The sequence below is a fragment of the Scedosporium apiospermum genome (genome assembly GCF_000732125.1).
Source record: "Scedosporium apiospermum strain IHEM 14462 chromosome Unknown SEQ_SAPIO_0103, whole genome shotgun sequence".
Taxonomy (NCBI): domain Eukaryota; kingdom Fungi; phylum Ascomycota; class Sordariomycetes; order Microascales; family Microascaceae; genus Scedosporium; species Scedosporium apiospermum.
The window spans coordinates 267,406-285,404 of NW_015971804.1; the positions used below are offsets into that span (position 1 = coordinate 267,406).

Here is a 17,999-nt window from a genome sequence, read left to right on the forward strand (position 1 = left end):
CAGGGCTGTGTCTGGGTGTAACTGGGGAACGGAGAGAGAGAAACGGGAGGGTCACACAACTCTCTATTAGAGGGCCCTTACACCGAATGGGGCAGAAGGATGGAGAAGGGGGGAAAGAACATTGATGACCACGGCCAACCACTCGGCCAAGCTCATTTGTACCATTATTTGTACGAAGGGTCTAGCTTTGTTGGATTCCAAAGTACAAACTACCCCTTTAATCATGACATTATCGGCCTAAAACAGACTTAGATTCCTCAACTAATATCGAACAATAATTTGACAGTGGTCAAGCCGTCGTCTGTCAGAAGCAGTCTTTGTTCATCCCGGAGTTCTTCACTACCCTTCTCCTCCCACAGAAGGTGACAGGGAGCCACAGTGGGTATCCTGTCTGGTACTAGACTTGGAGCAGCAGGCAGTTGCGTACGAGCCGGAAGCAGCCTCCGCGATACCGCAAGAGACTTCCAAGCCAACGCAGCTCTCCTAAGCCTAGCTCCAGACGGGGGGATAAAAAGAAACAATCGTAATAATCTTGGGTGGTCTTCGAACCCGTGACCCGCTTTGCCCCGATAACCCCCTTCGGCGACAGTTATGGCATCCAAGAACTCAATTCTCACTCTTCACTACCCTGAATTTTTTGAACTTCTAGTCTCTTTTCCCATGGCGTCATCCCTTTCTTAATAGCAATAGCCTCGTCGAATGTTCCATAGATATCGGCGTCGTCTTGTAGCCCGGCACCCTTCGGTTTGAACAAGAAGCAGAGCATCGTATACAAAAGCGCTGCTTCACAGAATCCGAACAGGTAGTTCCCTCGGTAGTAGTTGAGTATCCCCGTCGAGACTGTCACATTTGGATTCACATTTGCAATCATCCCTGGCATCGCGGGGGCGAAGCAGACGACCCAAGAGACGAGAGCGCGCCAATTAAACCCGTAGGTGTACCAGTAAGAGCCCTCGGGATCACCTGTGTATAGCTGGCTGATCTGGATCTTCTGGCGGCGGACAATCCAGTAATCAGCCATCATGATTCCCGTCATCGGACCGAGGAAGACCGAGAATGATGCGGCGACAGATACGAATACGCTTGCTGTGTTGTAGAACTCCCATGGGTGCACCAACCACGACAGTGCTGCTGCTACTAATGCACCACGCTTGATCGTGATCCAGTTTGGGGACAGACCCGCGAGATCCATTCCAGCTGCATAGCCATTACCGACGACGTTTTCGGCGATTTGACCAAAGACAAATCCGGCGCTGCAGAAGAAGGCTGCAGCGCGGGCCCCGGGGTTATAATCGTCGGTCATCCACTGGAAGACTATTATGATCGGGTTCCATATCGGGGCCTCAAGGTCCGGCCAGATCTCAAGAGACGCCGAGGCGGACAACATGGCGAATATGGGAACGATCATGCCGAACACTAGGAGCGATAAAGTCATGCCAGGGACCTGCACGCCTTGCTTGGTCGCGAAGCGCGTGAAGTCGCTCTGGTTAATGATGCCGGCGGCGATGCTGCCCAAACTCGCGACGATTCCGTAAAGCCACGCCCAACCCGTGGAGAGCGTGCTCGGCTGTCGGGCACCAGCCTCAAACATTGGGCCCGTACCCTCAGCTTTAGTACAGGACCAGATCGTGATGCCCATCATGACGAAGAACACGACGATGTTTGCAGAGATGAGGTATCCTTGGGCTCTCTCTGGGCGGATAAGCTAGAGAATTTCCATGGTCAGTTGATGTATTAATGGGTTAGTTTGCGACTTGATAAGGCCATATAAGCACATACGAGAAAAGGGACGGAGATGGCATGAAAGATAGTGAAGCCGACCAAGTCCCTTGTTACCATGTGGGCACTCTCTGGGAGAGTATTCTCCATGTGTAGAAAATCGTAACTCCAACTGCTTATCATGGCGGACACGCAAAGACCACCGAGCCAGGCCTGGGAGCCATACCAAACAATGGATAACATGATACGCATTGCTTGGATTATGTAGGACCCATACATGCCAGCGACGATCCTTGCCGAACCCCGTCAGCAAACTCGGAGAAAAAAAAAGGATGATCGAAGGCGGAGAAGGTCGGAGCATACCTCTGGGCGACGGAAAAGCCGATGTGCCACTCAGCTCCCATCCATCCATTGCCAACCACGAGGACACACATGAGAACACGAGCGACAATCAGAAGGCCAATGGTTTGAGGGACGGTAAGGCCGAGAGATAGTAATGATGCCGAGGCGGTCCAGGCGGATATACAGAGACTGGAGAAAAGAAAGGCATGAGAAAGCGTTAATGGCCACCACACCAAAATCTCCCCCCACACTGTCGACTGAAAATGAAGGAATGGAGGAAAGGTTCTGCTTTACCTCGCGATTGATCCCCATCCAAGGAAAGCCCAGACACCCCAGGTACGCCTATTCGGAGGGAGAGGTGCGATATCGGGGTTAATCCATCTATCTGTCGCAAACCCGTGCTCCTTGTCATCCTCAACTTGAATTTTCGCAAGAATTTTCTTCAGCATATTGTTGGGGCATGAAGATGATTTTTTCAAATCTGCGTGACAATTGAGAGACGGTGAAGAAACAGAAGGAGAGGAGAGAAGAAGATTCGGAGGGGCAAGGACAAACACCTGGGCCGATGGCCGTTTAAAATGCGATTGGATATCTCCTCAGGAGTGGTGTCACAACATGACTTCCTCACTGATAGATGGTCATGTTTGCCTGAGCAATGCGACCTAGTGCTCCATACAACAGGCGAGATTACTCCTCTCAATGGAAAAACGGCGATAAGATCTGCAGCCCCATGGCTAATGTGACAGGTTCTGGATGGGGAAGGGAGACATTTGGGAGATGGGAGACAGCAGAAACTATGCTTTCCGCATGAATACACTCGACGGACTTGGTCCCCAATGCTACCCTGTATGCAAGTCTCGTCACGGTGGGATCGTGTGATGCAATATTGCCATGAAGTAGATACTGATTGATAACTTTACAAGGTCCTCGTCAAAGCCGGCGACATCGGCTTACCGAACACATTTTTTCGCGAGATCGAGATCAGCGTTGGGCAGCAGCATCACAATGCGAGATATCTTGAACCCCTCTAAAATGGCCTCTTCTTGGCAGGGTTGTGATTTAGTTATAAATGTTATAGATAGGGCAAAAATATATCTATTATTGAGTATCACTTTTATATATAATACTATAACGGATGTGCCCACTACTAGCAAAACTTCTCGTCAATGGGATCAGGGACGGCATAGCTGTATTACGCTTCATAGAGGCATCTCCGGTAGGATCAAATGAAAAGTAAATTTAAACAGTCCCCTCGGCATACGTGATCGGACTATTCCTACTTGGCCTTCCTGCACTTTCCCCTCTCCTCTTCCACTGGAGGCTCCTCTTCCACTGGAGCCTCTTCTTCCACTGGAGCTTCTTCTTCCACTGGAGCTTCTTCTTCCACTGGAGCTGCCTTCTCCTCACGAACATCTTGAGCTTCGGCACTAATGATGATAGGCGGCCCATTGGCATTATAAAGGGCATCCATGGGCCTGCATTCAGTTGGAGTAAGGTCATCCAAGAGCTCCACACACTCAAAATCCAGCTTCTGGACAGCGGCGGCATAGTACACGTCCTTCTCCCCATCGCAAGACCAGAACTGCTCAACCGACAGCTCTTGAGACTTGGTGTCGAAGGTGACGTTAGCCGTAGTGGACCACAGCCACTGCTCAGCCCTAGGTTGAAACGGCCGAAGCCCTTGCCCCGGCCTCCGTATCGGGGGTCGGACGCCGGTATTCTTGGCGAGCTCAATATGTCCGGTGTCGCAGCCATAGCGCCCGTTATCTGTGAGTACGAAGGCCTCTCCTTCTTCGATGGTTTTGTTGGTCTCGAAATAGCAATCTGTAATGGAGCCGTCTCCCAGGTTCTGGATCTCGAGGGAGATGTAGCTGGTAGGATACAAACTGGAGTTTCGCGCTGTGGGGGGGAGATATTCCATCCTCAGAATCTGCCATCCGGTGAAGTCCTTGGCCGTGGACTCGCAGCTATCATCCCTGACCGGTTCAAATGCAATGTCGGTGTCGTCCGAAGACCCATGTCCCGTCACATTAGCGGGCCCCACGTAGAGAGGCTCGTTGGGCGGAGTGGCCGTTTGGATCTGGCATATTATCTGACGTACGTCTAAGAGTGCGCAGGCTAGCGCAAACTGGGTTTCTGCCTTCCCAGTGTATTGTCTCCTACAAAACAAAAGGACATGGTTTTAGCGTACCTCAGATCTATACCCAGGGAAAATGTGGTACACGTGAAATCGGATTTGGAATTCATAACATACGCTTCGATTCCATCAGCCTCGTCGCATTGCCATGTCTGCTCGATACTCCAAACTCCAAGCACCCAGTCAAGCTTAATCTTGACTCCCGGAGCCTCCTCGGCCGTCTTCTCGTCGTCCGTCCAGGACGTGAAGCAGTTGCCATCGTTCTCGGTAATGTAGATGTCGTCATCGGTGACCGTTTTACTGAGGATGCAGGTGCTGATAGACCTATCTGCGATGTTCCTGAGAGAAAAGTAGACGGTCGGGTCGTCGAGCTCGATGCTGGTGGACTCCACGTAGAAATACAGCACTTCGAAGCCGGGGTGGAGAGTCGTCGAAGTCTTTGCGCACCCGGGAAAGCTTGGTCCGGGAGTCTGGGCGGTCGCCGTCAGAACGAAAGAGGCCCAGAGGAGCCCGGGTTGGAACAAACGCATGACGGCCGTTTGATGTTGGCTGGATAACTCAGACGAACATGACCCTTCTAGCTCCTCCTCGCCCTGCCCGCCACGGCACTGGGCTCCCTCGCTCTTATATCTCCTCCCACTCCACGACCTGACGCCATTCATCTACATGAGAACGGGTTCGGTATCTTTATTGACCAGTCGAAGGTATAAGGCGGGGTCGGCTTAAAAGATCGGGCGCAGATTGCCGGGAAAATATGCTTTGTGCGGGTAAAGAGGACTCGGCCCCAACTGCCGTGAGATGATAAGGGCGGATCAAATGCCCAATCAAGTATGGCTACAGGAAGACCCGTGCCAGGAATGGAATTACATAGTATCTAGGTGGAGCTGGCAGTATACAGCAAATTACGGCGTCGTATGCTAGAGATTATGGCATAGTATGTCCATACGAGGCTGAATCCTCCAAAGAGGCCCAGAGATGTAACTTGGCAGAGGGACCTGAAATAATATCTCCTAGACACTGTCCCACGAGGCCAATATCGGCACAAGCGGCAAGGTTGGTAAATGCAGCCACGCCGTGTGCCTGCATCCGCGGTACGTCGTAAAATCGCAGGATTCGCCCGCGTGGTTTTCGGGGTCAATCTCCGTTGCCGGAGACCATTTCTCTGCTAAGACCAGTGGCGTTTCAATGCTCTTCCTGCCTCCTAGCGCCATACTCAATACAAATGGGTTCATTCGATACCGGGATCCGGGTCGTCCTCATATCCCCAATGACACCCGCAATCCCGCTAGTTTTATAGCTGCCTCAACAAAAGATGATGCAGAGTAGTGGCTTTCGCCGAAGACAGGGAGGATGAGGAAGATGTTTCCAATTGGCGCTGTGGAAACGGCTGGGGCGCTGCCCCCTAGCCATAGGCAACTCCCGGGGTAATTGGCATACGAAAAGACAATCAAATTTTCATTGTATAACATATTCGCAGGAGCTCAGTGTCATCGAATCTGAGGAATTTTATGGAACTCACTCGCCGCAAGACCATTCCAGTTACGACGCCACGACGCTCAGGTAATGTCGCCAAGGACAGCCTTCCAGCCCACTCCCGCCGGTTTCAAAGAAGCCGAAGAGATCAGTTGATAGCAGCATACCAGACACTCAGTAGTCGATATGCCCGGGACTTGGAAAGCCGACCCAGGCACCTCCCGCCTTACTTCTCTAGGCTGAGCAAGTCGACGGTGAGAATGGAAACTGGCGGGCTGATTCTCCCACCGTTGATTTCTTCGAGATCGCGTAACGTGTACAGCAAGGGAGAGGTCTGAGAGAATCCACCGAGGCTATAGGCGATGGTGGAGGTGGCGGGGGCTTGGGGGATGGCTTACGGCCTGTTGGTTTAGAACGAGATTAGCCGCGGTCTGTAGGCGGTTCTGGCCCAGGCGACTCACTCCCATACCGGCATTGCTGGAAGTGGAGATGGTGAGTAGGGCTGTCGCGACAGTAATCACGTCGAAATGGGATGTGACATAGAAGATATGTACGCAGAGCCAGTGGCCGTTTGTCTCGGGCATGAGAGACATAAAGTGGACGAAGCCACTGCAGCCTCTGATTCTGGTATTCTCACTTGCTTGTAACCAGCTTTTGTCCCGATAGCATTCATTGAAGAACTTAGCATTTGTGACTTGTCGGACATGTTCTCGGTTGAATGCCTGCCAGGACTCATTCGTTCAGAGCATCAGTGGAACCAAGACTAAATTTCAAGGCTGTGACTCTAATAAGTCCGGTCAAGTCGAGAGACAAGAAACCCTGACCTACGAGAAGATTTTAGGTTATATACACGTGGGATCTCCGGAGGAAGCATCCGCCTCTTGCCGCCTAAAAAACCAGCTTTGTGCCATTGAAGGAGGACCATTCGGTATATCAATTTAACAGGTGGGAATTTCAAATGCCAAGTTTCCATCAACCACCCTTCCCTCAACATGTACCACCGCCTCACTTCCCCGGCGCCGTCAAGAAATCCGGCAGCACCCCCTTGACAATAACAGGTGCTCCCGTCGCGCTAAACAACGCACCCGTCGGCTGGCAAACGCTCGGCGCCATTGAGTTCCCAGTACTCCCGCAATCCAGGTCAAGCTTCTGCAAAACATACGCCTCAAACGCATCGTCGACTCCGCCACACGGCCAAGTCTGGGAAATCTCGAGCTCATGGGTCTTGGTGTTGAAGGCAACGTTTGCAGGGGCATACCACTTCCACTCCTGGGTGACAACCTGATCACCGCCTGTGCCGCCACTCGCGAGATCGAACCATCCAGTCACGCAGCCATTATCGTAATTTTCGTCGCCTAAACTTACCCCCTTGTTCGTAAGGGTGATCCCATCGTCCGCATCGCTGACGTCGTCACTCGCCAGGTAACAAACGGTCCGCGACCCGTCGTTCAAATTCCGCAGATCAACCCTCAAGCTGACAGGCTCGTAGGGGGATCCCTCGGGCTGCTCGGCGGGCGGCCAGTAGTTCATGCTGAGGATCTGCCAACCCGCGAACTCGGTCGGAAGGGCGTCGCAGTTTTCCTGCTTGTCGATCGGGTAGGACGTGCTGCTGCTTCCGGAGGAGACTTCCGTGACTTTGGCTGGGCCGATGAAGATGGGAGCTTCTCCGATTATGAAGAGGGTTTGGGGGCGACAGGTGGTTTGCTCGCCTTCGCGGCCGACCGCGCATTCGTAGTCGAAGCCCTGAGTAGCTTTACCGGTATAGCGCATCCTAAGCCCAGACTTTAGTATCCCTTTTCCTCTTTATTTTTTTTTCTCTTCCATTTATTTTCTCCGGGGAAAGCTAGTTCGTGTTTCATACCTATTGGTGCCTTCAGCATCATCGCACGACCACGTCTGTTCAACCGTCAACTCCCCCGACGAGACATCAAATGAGACCTTGGCAGTCTCTGCAACGGCCGCTCCTTCAAAGTCATCGTCGGCTGACCAGAACGTAAGACATATCCCGTCATCGTTATCCAGGATGATCGAATCCAGCGCCGTTTCGGCCTCTGTTACATCCCTGGAGAGATCACACGTGGTGCGTGCGCCGTCAGCGGCGTTCTGTATTTCGAAGCGGACGGCGATGGACTGATGGCGTCCATCGGGAGGGAGAAAGTCGAGACCGAGGACCTCCCAGCCTGGGTGGTAAGAGGTGGATGTTTTCGAGCATCGAGGCCAATCCGGCCCAGGACTCTGGGCTGAGACATAGGTGGCCACCAGGACGACGCAGACGAGGACAGAGCTGAAGAACTTCATGGCGATGTTTTGAGTTGAGTCGGAAGTGTGAGTAGGACGGCGATATGCGAAATTAAGAAGAGGAATGAAATTGTCTTCATCAAAACAATCAAAACCGCTGGAACTGGAGCATGTGCGCATCAAACAACGGGGAAAGTGCGACCCTCGAGCATTTTATCGGCGTTTCCTCGATCGTGGTTCATGACATTGAGCTCACTCACGCCTTGGCAATCACATCCTTCATTTCCACCGATGCACTTCATCTATCGAGCTGATGACGATTTCCCCGCAGATGCAGATATTGTGGTGTAAGCTCTGCATCGACAGGATCCTCATGACACCAGTCATCGAGCCAATATGTCTGCCGGCAAAATGAGAGCATGCAGTAGCGCCACACCGACCGAGCCGTGCGTCTGGTGGCTTCTCATTCATTCAGGATTTCTAAAGATGATACGATACGCATCTTCTTGATGACTGCTTTTTGCTTTAATATTTTTAACTTTTTTCATTTATTTGTGCCACCTTCGGGCTTACGGTCCTAGCGCGGCGATGACCAGAGCCGAGGAAGCGATGGGTGGAGAAAGAGGAAGATATTGTTACACAGCTGAGGAGCCTAGAGGACACTAGAGGATGAGGAAAAAAGAGATTATCACAGGGCCTTGATCCATTCTAACTAAGAGTAAACACAGCCATACAAAAACCTACACTTTTTTTAATCAAACACATCCATGACATACCGGACATTCCGTAACGAATCGAACCACTTCCTCGCATCCTTCTCACCCTCAAACTCCTTCTCCTTCTCAACCTCAGCAACATACTCCTCCCTCATCCTCACGCAAACCTCCCTAACCTCATCCGACACGCCTCTCGACCCGCAAACAAATACCTTCGCCCCCTTGACCCAAACGGGAATCACGTCCTCCCTATCCGCCCACAACCTATCCTGCACATGCTTCGCCCCTCCACTCTCCCCACTCGCCCGACTATACGCCCTCCTCACCTCAACGGCGCCTAACGCCTCCCACTCGTCCAGCTCCTCTCGGTACAGGTCATCCTGATCGGGCGCGTGACATCCGAAGAAGAGGACGGCGGGCGCGAGTTTTCTGCCGCTGCGGATCATGGTGGCGCGCTCCTGCATGAAGGCGCGGAAGGGCGCGAGGCCGGTTCCCGCGCAGACGCAGATGATGGGGGTTTCTTCCGGGTTGGGGGGGAGGCAGAAGGCTGGCGGGGAGGGGCGGACGGAGACGGCGAGGCGGTCGCCGGTGGAGAGGGTGGAGAGGTAGGAGGAGGCTACGCCGAAGAAGGAGCCTTGGCCGGAGAGAGAGGGGGCGTTCACGACGGAATAGGTGAGGGTTACGTGGTCGGGGTTCCAGAGGGGGGAAGAGGAGATGGAGCTGTAGCGAGTTAGAAATGGATCTTAGGTGGTGTGGGAGGCCTTTACGTACTATTGACGGATGCGCATCGGTGGCATCATAGAAAGGAATGTACCGATATCAAGATCGATGTCGGGGAAGCGCTCGAGTAGGTCGAGGACGGAAACTCGCTTTTCGGTGATATCCTGCTCGTATCCGTCATTCGCGAGGCGAGTCAGTTCGTTCTTGGTCTTTTCATCACCAGCCGCCTCTGCAAGGCCAAGGATATTCTACGTTGCATGTTAGTAAGATTTTCGAGTCAAAGGAGGAAAATAGACAAGTAGTCACCCACCCTCTTAGTCGCCGGCTGCGCTAGCTCAATATAAGAACCAAAGATGTGATGTGCAGGAACCGAAGCGTTCACGGGCAACGACGTGAGAATATCCGCCTTGATGCAAAGATGCGCATCCCACGGAAGCTTGAACCGCCTCATGGCCCTACGAACGGTCTCGTCGGGATTAATGGGAAGGATGGCAAGGTAGTCGCCCGCCGCATAGGTCATGCCGGCGGGTAGCTTAATCTCGATATGTTTCTTGACTTCCTTGCCGGTCGTCAGCACCTTGGTGTCCACAACGACTGCCTCGCTGACGTCCTGGCGGAGGGCAGCAGTCCTCGGGTTCAAGACCTCGACCTTCATGCCCAAGCTAGGAATCGCGCCATCAGACGAGGAAGTCTTGAACTTCTCTTCCAGTGCGGGCCAGAGACACCCGTCCTCCCACGATTCAAAGTCCGTAAACGTCGCCGCGTTGGAAACGTCTGATAATCCAATGTTCACCAGGCGGGTAGCTCCAGACTTTTCGAGACTCGAGTCTACGAGCTTGGGGATGCGATGGAAGGTCTGCGCCCAGTCCCTGTGGCCGCAGCCGAACACGGCGTAGGAGACGTTCTTCAGGGCCGCGTCGTTCTTCATTCCTTCGAGCCAGGCGACGAAATGGCCCGCATTATCGGGCGGTTGGCCCTCGTAGGATGAAGTGACGATGACGACGGGTTGGCCCGTCGGGAGCTTGCCTTTGGCGCTGTCAAGGCAGTCGAGCTTGGCGACGCTGAAACCGTGGGACGGCGCGTCGGTCGCGACACGTTGGGCCAGGGCTTCGCAGGTACCGCTGTTGGACCCATAAAGAATCGTGATCGGTACACCGTCGCCACCACCGCTCTTGGCCTCGGCAGCAGATCCGTTCGCCTGATGTCCGTCCCCCTTGGTCGCCTCACCCTTTCCAGCTAGCCTCTGCTCGAGTAATGTGGGAGTCAGACCATCCCTCAGAATAGCCCGGAAATGCAGATCCTTGGGCTTAATCGTCAACGTCTGCTTCAATCCCAAAGTATAATGAGGATCCAGCACAAAGTTGAAGTTCTGCAGCAGCATGGCCATGACCAGCAAGGCCTCTTGCCAAGCAAACGGCCGTCCGATGCAAGCCCTCATACCATTGCCAAAGGGCTTCCAGCAATTGGGGAACTCCTCGTTGAGGCGGTTGAAATTCTCATCGAGCATGCGCTCGGGCTTGAATTCATTGGCGTCGTCTCCGAAGACGACGGGGTCGAGGTGCGCCTTGGCAAGCAAGTTGGCGATGGGCTCTCCCTTCTTGACAGGGTACTTGCCGGCCAACAGGGTATCCTCTTTCGCCTCGACGCCGAAGATGGGAATGGGCGAGTTCAACCTCAGAGTCTCGCGGAGGATGGCGCTGAGGTAGGAGAGTTTGGAGAGGTGATCGACGGTGATGGGTCCCGTGCCGACAACGCGGTCGACCTCCTGCTGGGCCTTTTCGTAGGTCTCGGGGTTCTTGAGGAGCTGGTAGAAGGAAAAGGAGAGCAAGCCCGAGGTGGTCTCGTGGCCGGCGATGAGGAAAGTGATGAGGTTATCCATGATGAGGTCGTCGCTCATGCGCTGGCCCGTCTTGGGATCAACGCCATTAAGCATAGCCGTCAACAGATCCTTTCGATCAGTCTTCTCGGCCTTGCGTGCATCGAGGACATCCTGGGCCGTCTTCCGAAGGACCTCGATGTCCGCGTTGAACTTTTGATCCTGTGCGTGGTATAGAAGCGAAGGGAGAGGCAGCCTCTGGGCCCTCGCGCCACACTCGGTCAAAAAGTTACCCATAGCCTCGATAAAAGGGTGCAACGTGGGAGAGTAGTAGCTGTTGAAGCGGAAATCCATGGAGCACAACGCGATGGTGTCGAGGGTGAGGCGGGTGAAGTCATCGGTGACGGCGATGGAGTTGTTGGGGCCGTAGCGGGCCCATTTCATAGCGAGCTGGGTGGCGATGTCGTGCATCTCGGGAAACATGTTGCGGATGGCGAGGGGCCCGAAGGCGGGCATGAGGATGCGGTGGGCGATGCCCCAGTCGACGTTGCCGGCGTGGGCGGTGAAGAGGCCATCGTGGACTCCGTTTCGGACTTGCTGCGGTCGCGTTTGTTAGTGGGTGTCGCTGGAGCAATTGATCCCTGTATCTTCTCCCGTCTCTTATTTGTAGGATTGGGCGTTTATTTACATTTAAAGCAGCGCTAATGGTCTTTTGGAACCGCGACTCGTCGCAGGTCTCGTTGATGAGCTTGTTGGTGGATACGGCGACAAGAGTCCTGCCGGGTAGACGCAGTCGATAAATCTCTCCTGTATATTGCGTCAGTCGAATTCTCGCGGGCCGCGACCACAGGCACGGAAGTAGACTAGGGTGGGGGAGAGCAGGGGACTCCAGCTGTGATTCCAGCTGTGATTGACTAGGTCTTACCGAATTGTTGCGCCAGAGAGAGCATCGACCCAAGAGGAAAGATGGGATCAATTGAGCCAATGTTCCCTAAGAAGGGAAGCCCTTGGGGCTCGGGAATGGGAACTATTCCTTCTGCGCTTTCAGACATGGTGATGGTGTTGACGGGCAAAAAATGCAGAGAGACAACAACATCGAAGCTTTCGCAATTGGGGGATTGAGAAAAAACAAAGTCGCAAGCTTGTCGATCGACGTCACGGAATCCACGTTCCTTTTATAGAATCCCCACATCAGATCAAACTGGCAGCTTCGTCCGTCCTCCGTCTTGTCATGTCTTGTCTTGTATTGTCTCCCCCATGTTCCCCGTCCCCTATTCCCGACGCAGTCTCTCAAGTCCCCGTTGCCATGTGCCAGACTCATCGGATCCATTCCCAATTCCCTCGAATCCCTCAACATATGCCCTCCTCTCATGATGGATGCACACAACTCGCATACGCATACGCATTAGAGTCCACTGTCCGCTCCACAGTTCCAGGTCCAGCTGGACATGACAAGATCTCCCCACATGCGCCATTGCGGCATTGTGGATGGGAGCTGCGTCATATTCCCGATGCAAGCAAACGTTGAAAGAAACCGACTAAGCCCGAAACCCGTCGCCGCCCAGCGAATGGTGTCCTCCATCAATGCTTATCTCCGCTGTACGTGGTACTCGGAATCAGCCCATGACGGGCAAAGCGTTTATGCTAGACCACGGAGGGGGGGTGAGTGTGGACCTGAACAATCTAGATTGGGGCAAGATCGGAGGTTAAGACTTCCGCCGTGCCGATGTTGGTTTTGCTTGGGATCGGCGCTATGCCCTGCGGATGTCCTACGGAGTCGGGCTAATTATTTATTTTTACTTCTTTTTTCTTCCGTTTTGGAGGTGCGGCAGGACTCGAGGACGGAAGTACGCGGCACTATTGCTTCGTGGTTGTCCCAAGCTCCACGCAGAGAGTTTACTAGATCCAATTAGAACGGCGAGAATGACCTCTTGGTGGACTCGGAGTGGGCAGTGACCGACTAGTTTTACACTACGAAGCTGCAGCACGAAAGCCAGTCTGCAATGCGGAATCGGGGATAGGCTGGTCGGCCCTAGTTTCAGGACTCCATCATGCTGAGGAGAAAAGGAAAGCCCAGAAATCAATCAGCTCCCAAATCGAGCTACACAGCCGTGATGGGCGAAAGGGGGACAGAAACTTCAAGCTAACGCTCCACAGACGCAATGCAGTCGGCGGTCTCCAAGAACCACATGCAAAGCATCAATCGATCAATCCCGAGGGAACAGACACCCGAACGCCGATTTAATTTACTCTGACACACTCCAGGACTCGTCGGGAATTTGAAATTGAAAAAATTGTTGAAATCCGATCGAGATGAACGAGCGAGGGGGCAAAGAGTGGCCAAAGACAGCATTTTGGGGATTAGTGAACCTGTCCTCATCGGGAAAGTGCCGAGGTTCATCGGGCTTAAGCGAAGCTTCTGTGGCTTCTGGAACTCTGGAACACAGCACCATCCTTGGCGGACATGGATGCCCATTAAATTGCTTCGCTTCCGCATCAATCTGTTGAACAAAAAAAAGAAAATCTTGAACGAACGAGACAGGGTGGACGGACTTGCCACACTAATCTGAGACCGAGACTCCATTCGCCAATTTACGACATTAATAAAAATATAATAATAGAGGCATAAAAGGGCTTGCGCAAGGGATAATGTCCGCCGCCGAAGCTCCCGTCGCACTCGTCGTGGGGGCCTCCCGCGGAATCGGCCGACAGATTGCTATCGACCTGGCCAAGCACGGCTATCGAGGTTAGCTCAAGTGTTCTCCACCATTTTTTTTTTTTTTTTAATATTATCGTCCCTCGTATCAGGAGCAAACATGCTGATGATGCATGTGATGCGGTTCACGATGCTTAGTCGCCGTCGCTGCAAAAAGCACGTCCGACGCGTCCGCGACGGTCCCATTTCCTCCGGACCCGAATTCGTCGCAATCCACGATAAACACCGTCGAGCGCGAGATTCGAGAAAACGGCGGAGATGCCCTGGCCATCCAAGTGGATACCCGGAGCTATGAGAGCATCCAATCGATGCTTGCGACCGTGGCGGAGACGTATGGACGCGTCGACGTGATTGTGTATAATTCTGGCGCCATCTGGTGGGCTTCCGTCGAGAAGACGCCGATGAAGAGGTTCCAGCTGATGCAAAAGGTTAACGTCGAGGGTTTGTATGCGACCGTGCAGGCTTCGCTACCGTATTTCGAGAAGAACGACTGGAAGGGGAGGATTATTGTCGTGAGCCCGCCGATATACTCGAGGTTCTTTAGGGGGAAGACGGCGTATGCTATGGGTAAGGTCGGTATGTCGGTCCTAACGAAGGGATTGGCTATGGATTGGAAGCGAGAGGGGAAGAATGAGATGGCGATCACGAGCATCTGGCCGGCCGTGGTATGAGATCTTCTTGTTTTTGCTCCTCAGGTGAGTGCATGGTCAGATGGCTGATGCAAGGGAGCACTAGGCTATTCAGTCAGCAGCGACGCCTGATCCGGAGATTCAGAACGACTTGAGGAAACCGGTTTGTATCCCTTGCTTTCCTTACTTTTTACCGTCTTTGAGTTGGCCCGATTTATGCGGTGGATGCTTGTACATGCAACGTTCTGACGCCTGGGCAGACCATCTTCTCTGACGCCATCCTCGAGATGCTGCGGACCCCAGCCATCGAAATAAGCGGTCGTCTTGAGCTCGACGAGGACTTCCTCAGGTCGAGGGGCGTAAGGGATTTTGCAAAGTACAGCCTAATCCCCGGGACTAATCCGCGGAGGATCATGCCGGCACAGTTACCCGACTTGACGGTGCCCGAGGAGGACGATGAGGGTGTGCGGATGGATAGCACGAAGCGCGGAAAGGCCAAGATTTAAAGGACGCACTCTGGGGAGTTTACATGCCTTTTTAAGCTTAAATGACGTGCACCCGGGTTCGGAGTGCCTTGTCTGCTTAACTGTGGTACTCTCTATGTTATCATGATCGGCCATGATCAGCTGTGGCGATGGGAACTGGGTCTACTTGTACACTATACACGTACTCGACGCCACGTGGGTTAGCGGATCTTCCTGGAAACCCTTGTAGTCGGAACCCCCACCGATTGAGTCGAAAGGAGTAAGGGTCGAGAGTGCATGTCTCGAGCGAAGTGAGGAATAGTTATAGTTACTTTTATGAGGCACTGGTTTTGGAGTCAACGCCCGCAGCAAAGGAACATAACTGAAACCTGCGATCCGGGGAATTGATTCCCTTCCTTCAAAAAGAATAGCAAAGTATCATTAAAGAATTATTTCTCCAAGATGCGTACGAAACAGTACCGGATGTAAGCGAGGAAGTCGCGATTAAGGAGGAATGGAAGAGCGACATGATCGTCACCCATCAACAACCTTGATGTCCCGATGCCAAGCCCCCCCGGCCAGATGGCGAATCATATTTCGTACATTTGCACCTCCGCAAGTGTTCTTCTACCTTCTCCTCCCTTGGAGCTGTTTAAGCTTGACAAATGCTGGGATGAGGTAATATCTTGCTCAACCCTGACGGCAGTCTCTTGCGGGGACGATGCGAGCACCTCCTCCCCGAAGCTGCCCAATTGGCTATTGCGTGATAATGTCGACATCAGCGAGTTATCCGTCCAAACCGGGGTAGACGGCTCTGGCCTGCACTAGACCAGGACCAGGACTACCTTATACTCCCCGGGTTTCACTTCTCTACCTCTTCGTGCCCCTCAATCCTGCGTAGACCCCGCGACAGCCTTAACTTCCCAAGCAAGCCTCAATCTATCTCACAACCATCTCTATCGAAACCAACATCACCTGAAGCCGCCATCATGTCTGTTGAACAGTACTCTCTTCCAAAGCTCCCCTACGCCTACGATGTAAGTCCAACCAACCCCTCTCCCTCACACTTCACCACGCCCACTCCCCACTAATGACAACTCCCCTCTACAGGCCCTCGAGCCCAGCATCTCGGCCCAAATCATGGAACTCCACCACTCCAAACACCACCAAGCCTACGTAACCAACCTCAACGCCGCCCTGCAAACCTACTCAACCGCCACCGCCTCCGCCGACGTCCCCGCCCGCATCGCCCTGCAAGCCGCCATCCGCTTCAACGGCGGCGGCCACATCAACCACTCCCTCTTCTGGGAGAACCTCACGCCCCAGTCCTCCCCCGATTCCAAGCCCGAGGCCGCCCCGCGTCTCGTGGCCGAGATCGCCAAGGTCTGGGGAAGCCTCGAGGCCTTCAAGAAGGAGTTTTCGGCGGCGTTGCTGGGGCTCCAGGGGAGCGGGTGGGGGTGGCTCGTGAAGGATAAGCTGGGGAGGTTGGCTATCGTGACGACTAAGGATCAGGATCCCGTTGTGGGTGGGGAGGTGCCAATTTTTGGGGTGGATATGTGGGAGCATGCGTATTATCTACAGTACTTGAACGGAAAGGCGGCCTATGTTGAGAATATCTGGAAGGTTATTAACTGGGCTACGAGCGAGAAGCGGTTCAATGGCTCTCGGGAAGACGTCTTTCAGGTTCTAAAGGCTGCTCTCTAAGCTGAATGTCTATGTAGTCGAGAGCCATTCAATGCAATTGCTGCATTGGCCATCAGGGTAAAAACGAATAAATTTCTCTAAGGAATGTTTGACCATCCGGGTAGGCAGCCATCCAGGTGGTGGTGTAATATCTGCAGAGATTGGATATCTCTAGACGAACTGTATCTGCTCGAATAAATCCAGGCGCAATCCACCTCTAACATCATCACGACTTAACATAAATAATCTTGACTGCCCATCTCATCTCGACTCCCACGGCCGAAACACGCGTTTCTGGATTCGAGCGCAAACTTGCTCATTGCTCCTATTTCAAAAGCCCCAAGTAAACTTGCTCAAACACCAAGCCCATCCTGGCGACTTACCGATTTTGGTAATTTCTGGGGCACCCCATTTCGTCTCATTGGCTCCGAAGATAGCTCTGAACGCCACAGCTTTCAGACCTGTGTTAACATCAGGATTCAGGATATCTGGAACAGGGGATTGTGGCTGCTGAGTTTGTAGCAGCTGTATAGAGAACGGGCTCTAATGTTCTCATGCTAGAGAAGATTCCATTTGCTCAAAAGGAGGTCTGGATTCTACATCACTGGCACCTTGTCTTCTATCACAGGTGGTCTTCATTCTGCGAATTTTCCTCTCCTTAATCCGGTCATTCATTCTCTCCCGAAGCATTACTACTACTATGTGTGGCCACGAGATTACCCCAAAGCCTCGAGGAGGTGCCCTCGCCGCCCTCATCCGGCCAATGCAGCATGAAGGACTTGCCGTTCAGGGAGATCTCGTCTTTCACTGCCCAGGAAGCCCGAAGAGCATGACGGCGACGCATATGCGGCTGACACCATCCGGAGACATTGCATCTCACGATTATTGCCAGAACTATATCGTGGTAATACAGTACGTTAGGCATCCTTTTACTCATCCTTGAGATGATTCGTCTTGGGGACTAATTGTTGAACAATAGCGAAATGGGTGATCTCTCGCGAGATGTCGGAGAGTGCGGGCACTTTTGCGAATTTCCTCTTCAACAGCCGTCCCTTGGGACGACGGCTCCCGAGATAGATATCGCCCTTTCGAGACCCGTGGCCCTCGAGGTTAGCAACGAGGGCATCATTGGCCGACGCGTGTCTCTCTACTCGACTTCTACTCTTTCAGATCGGCGACTGGTCGCTGAGGGCATCATCGGGTTCAACATTTAGAACTGGTTTACTTCGGGTTGGGCGTTTCGCTTTCGACATTGGGAAGGGAGTTTGGAGTATCTCGCTTGACGCTGGTATCTTGGAACTTGGAGGTTTTAAGGTTAGGGTTTACAGCATTCATCATTCACGTTG

At 53.1% G+C, this 17,999-nt stretch overlaps 7 protein-coding genes across 7 annotated transcripts; 3 read left to right on the forward strand and 4 right to left on the reverse strand.

The window, feature by feature from the left end:
* Positions 1-613: 613 nt before the first annotated feature.
* Positions 614-1,971, reverse strand: SAPIO_CDS6469 (Thiamine transporter; the record flags this gene model as incomplete). The annotated part of the gene is made up of 2 exons (XM_016788560.1): positions 614-1,705; positions 1,780-1,971. The coding sequence occupies 2 exons, from the start codon at positions 1,969-1,971 to the stop codon at positions 614-616; spliced, it is 1,284 nt and encodes a 427-aa protein (XP_016641851.1).
* Positions 1,972-3,337: 1,366 nt separating this feature from the next.
* Positions 3,338-4,728, reverse strand: SAPIO_CDS6470 (uncharacterized protein; the record flags this gene model as incomplete). Its single annotated transcript, XM_016788561.1, has 2 exons — positions 3,338-4,220; positions 4,316-4,728. 2 exons carry the CDS (start codon positions 4,726-4,728, stop codon positions 3,338-3,340), a joined length of 1,296 nt encoding a protein of 431 aa, XP_016641852.1.
* Positions 4,729-5,897: 1,169 nt separating this feature from the next.
* SAPIO_CDS6471 (uncharacterized protein) lies at positions 5,898-7,969 on the reverse strand (the record flags this gene model as incomplete). The annotated part of the gene is made up of 4 exons (XM_016788562.1): positions 5,898-6,064; positions 6,141-6,295; positions 6,681-7,442; positions 7,533-7,969. 4 exons carry the CDS (start codon positions 7,967-7,969, stop codon positions 5,898-5,900), a joined length of 1,521 nt encoding a protein of 506 aa, XP_016641853.1.
* A 691-nt stretch (positions 7,970-8,660) lies between these two features.
* Positions 8,661-12,213, reverse strand: SAPIO_CDS6472 (Bifunctional P-450:NADPH-P450 reductase; the record flags this gene model as incomplete). Its single annotated transcript, XM_016788563.1, has 5 exons — positions 8,661-9,345; positions 9,397-9,593; positions 9,656-11,758; positions 11,850-11,968; positions 12,087-12,213. 5 exons carry the CDS (start codon positions 12,211-12,213, stop codon positions 8,661-8,663), a joined length of 3,231 nt encoding a protein of 1,076 aa, XP_016641854.1.
* Positions 12,214-13,810: 1,597 nt separating this feature from the next.
* On the forward strand, positions 13,811-15,012 carry SAPIO_CDS6473 (uncharacterized protein; the record flags this gene model as incomplete). Its single annotated transcript, XM_016788564.1, has 4 exons — positions 13,811-13,907; positions 14,016-14,542; positions 14,613-14,669; positions 14,767-15,012. The coding sequence occupies 4 exons, from the start codon at positions 13,811-13,813 to the stop codon at positions 15,010-15,012; spliced, it is 927 nt and encodes a 308-aa protein (XP_016641855.1).
* A 947-nt stretch (positions 15,013-15,959) lies between these two features.
* Positions 15,960-16,674, forward strand: SAPIO_CDS6474 (Superoxide dismutase [Mn], mitochondrial; the record flags this gene model as incomplete). The annotated part of the gene is made up of 2 exons (XM_016788565.1): positions 15,960-16,007; positions 16,081-16,674. 2 exons carry the CDS (start codon positions 15,960-15,962, stop codon positions 16,672-16,674), a joined length of 642 nt encoding a protein of 213 aa, XP_016641856.1.
* A 679-nt stretch (positions 16,675-17,353) lies between these two features.
* Positions 17,354-17,867, forward strand: SAPIO_CDS6475 (Uncharacterized protein; the record flags this gene model as incomplete). Its single annotated transcript, XM_016788566.1, has 2 exons — positions 17,354-17,565; positions 17,633-17,867. The coding sequence occupies 2 exons, from the start codon at positions 17,354-17,356 to the stop codon at positions 17,865-17,867; spliced, it is 447 nt and encodes a 148-aa protein (XP_016641857.1).
* Positions 17,868-17,999: the final 132 nt, after the last annotated feature.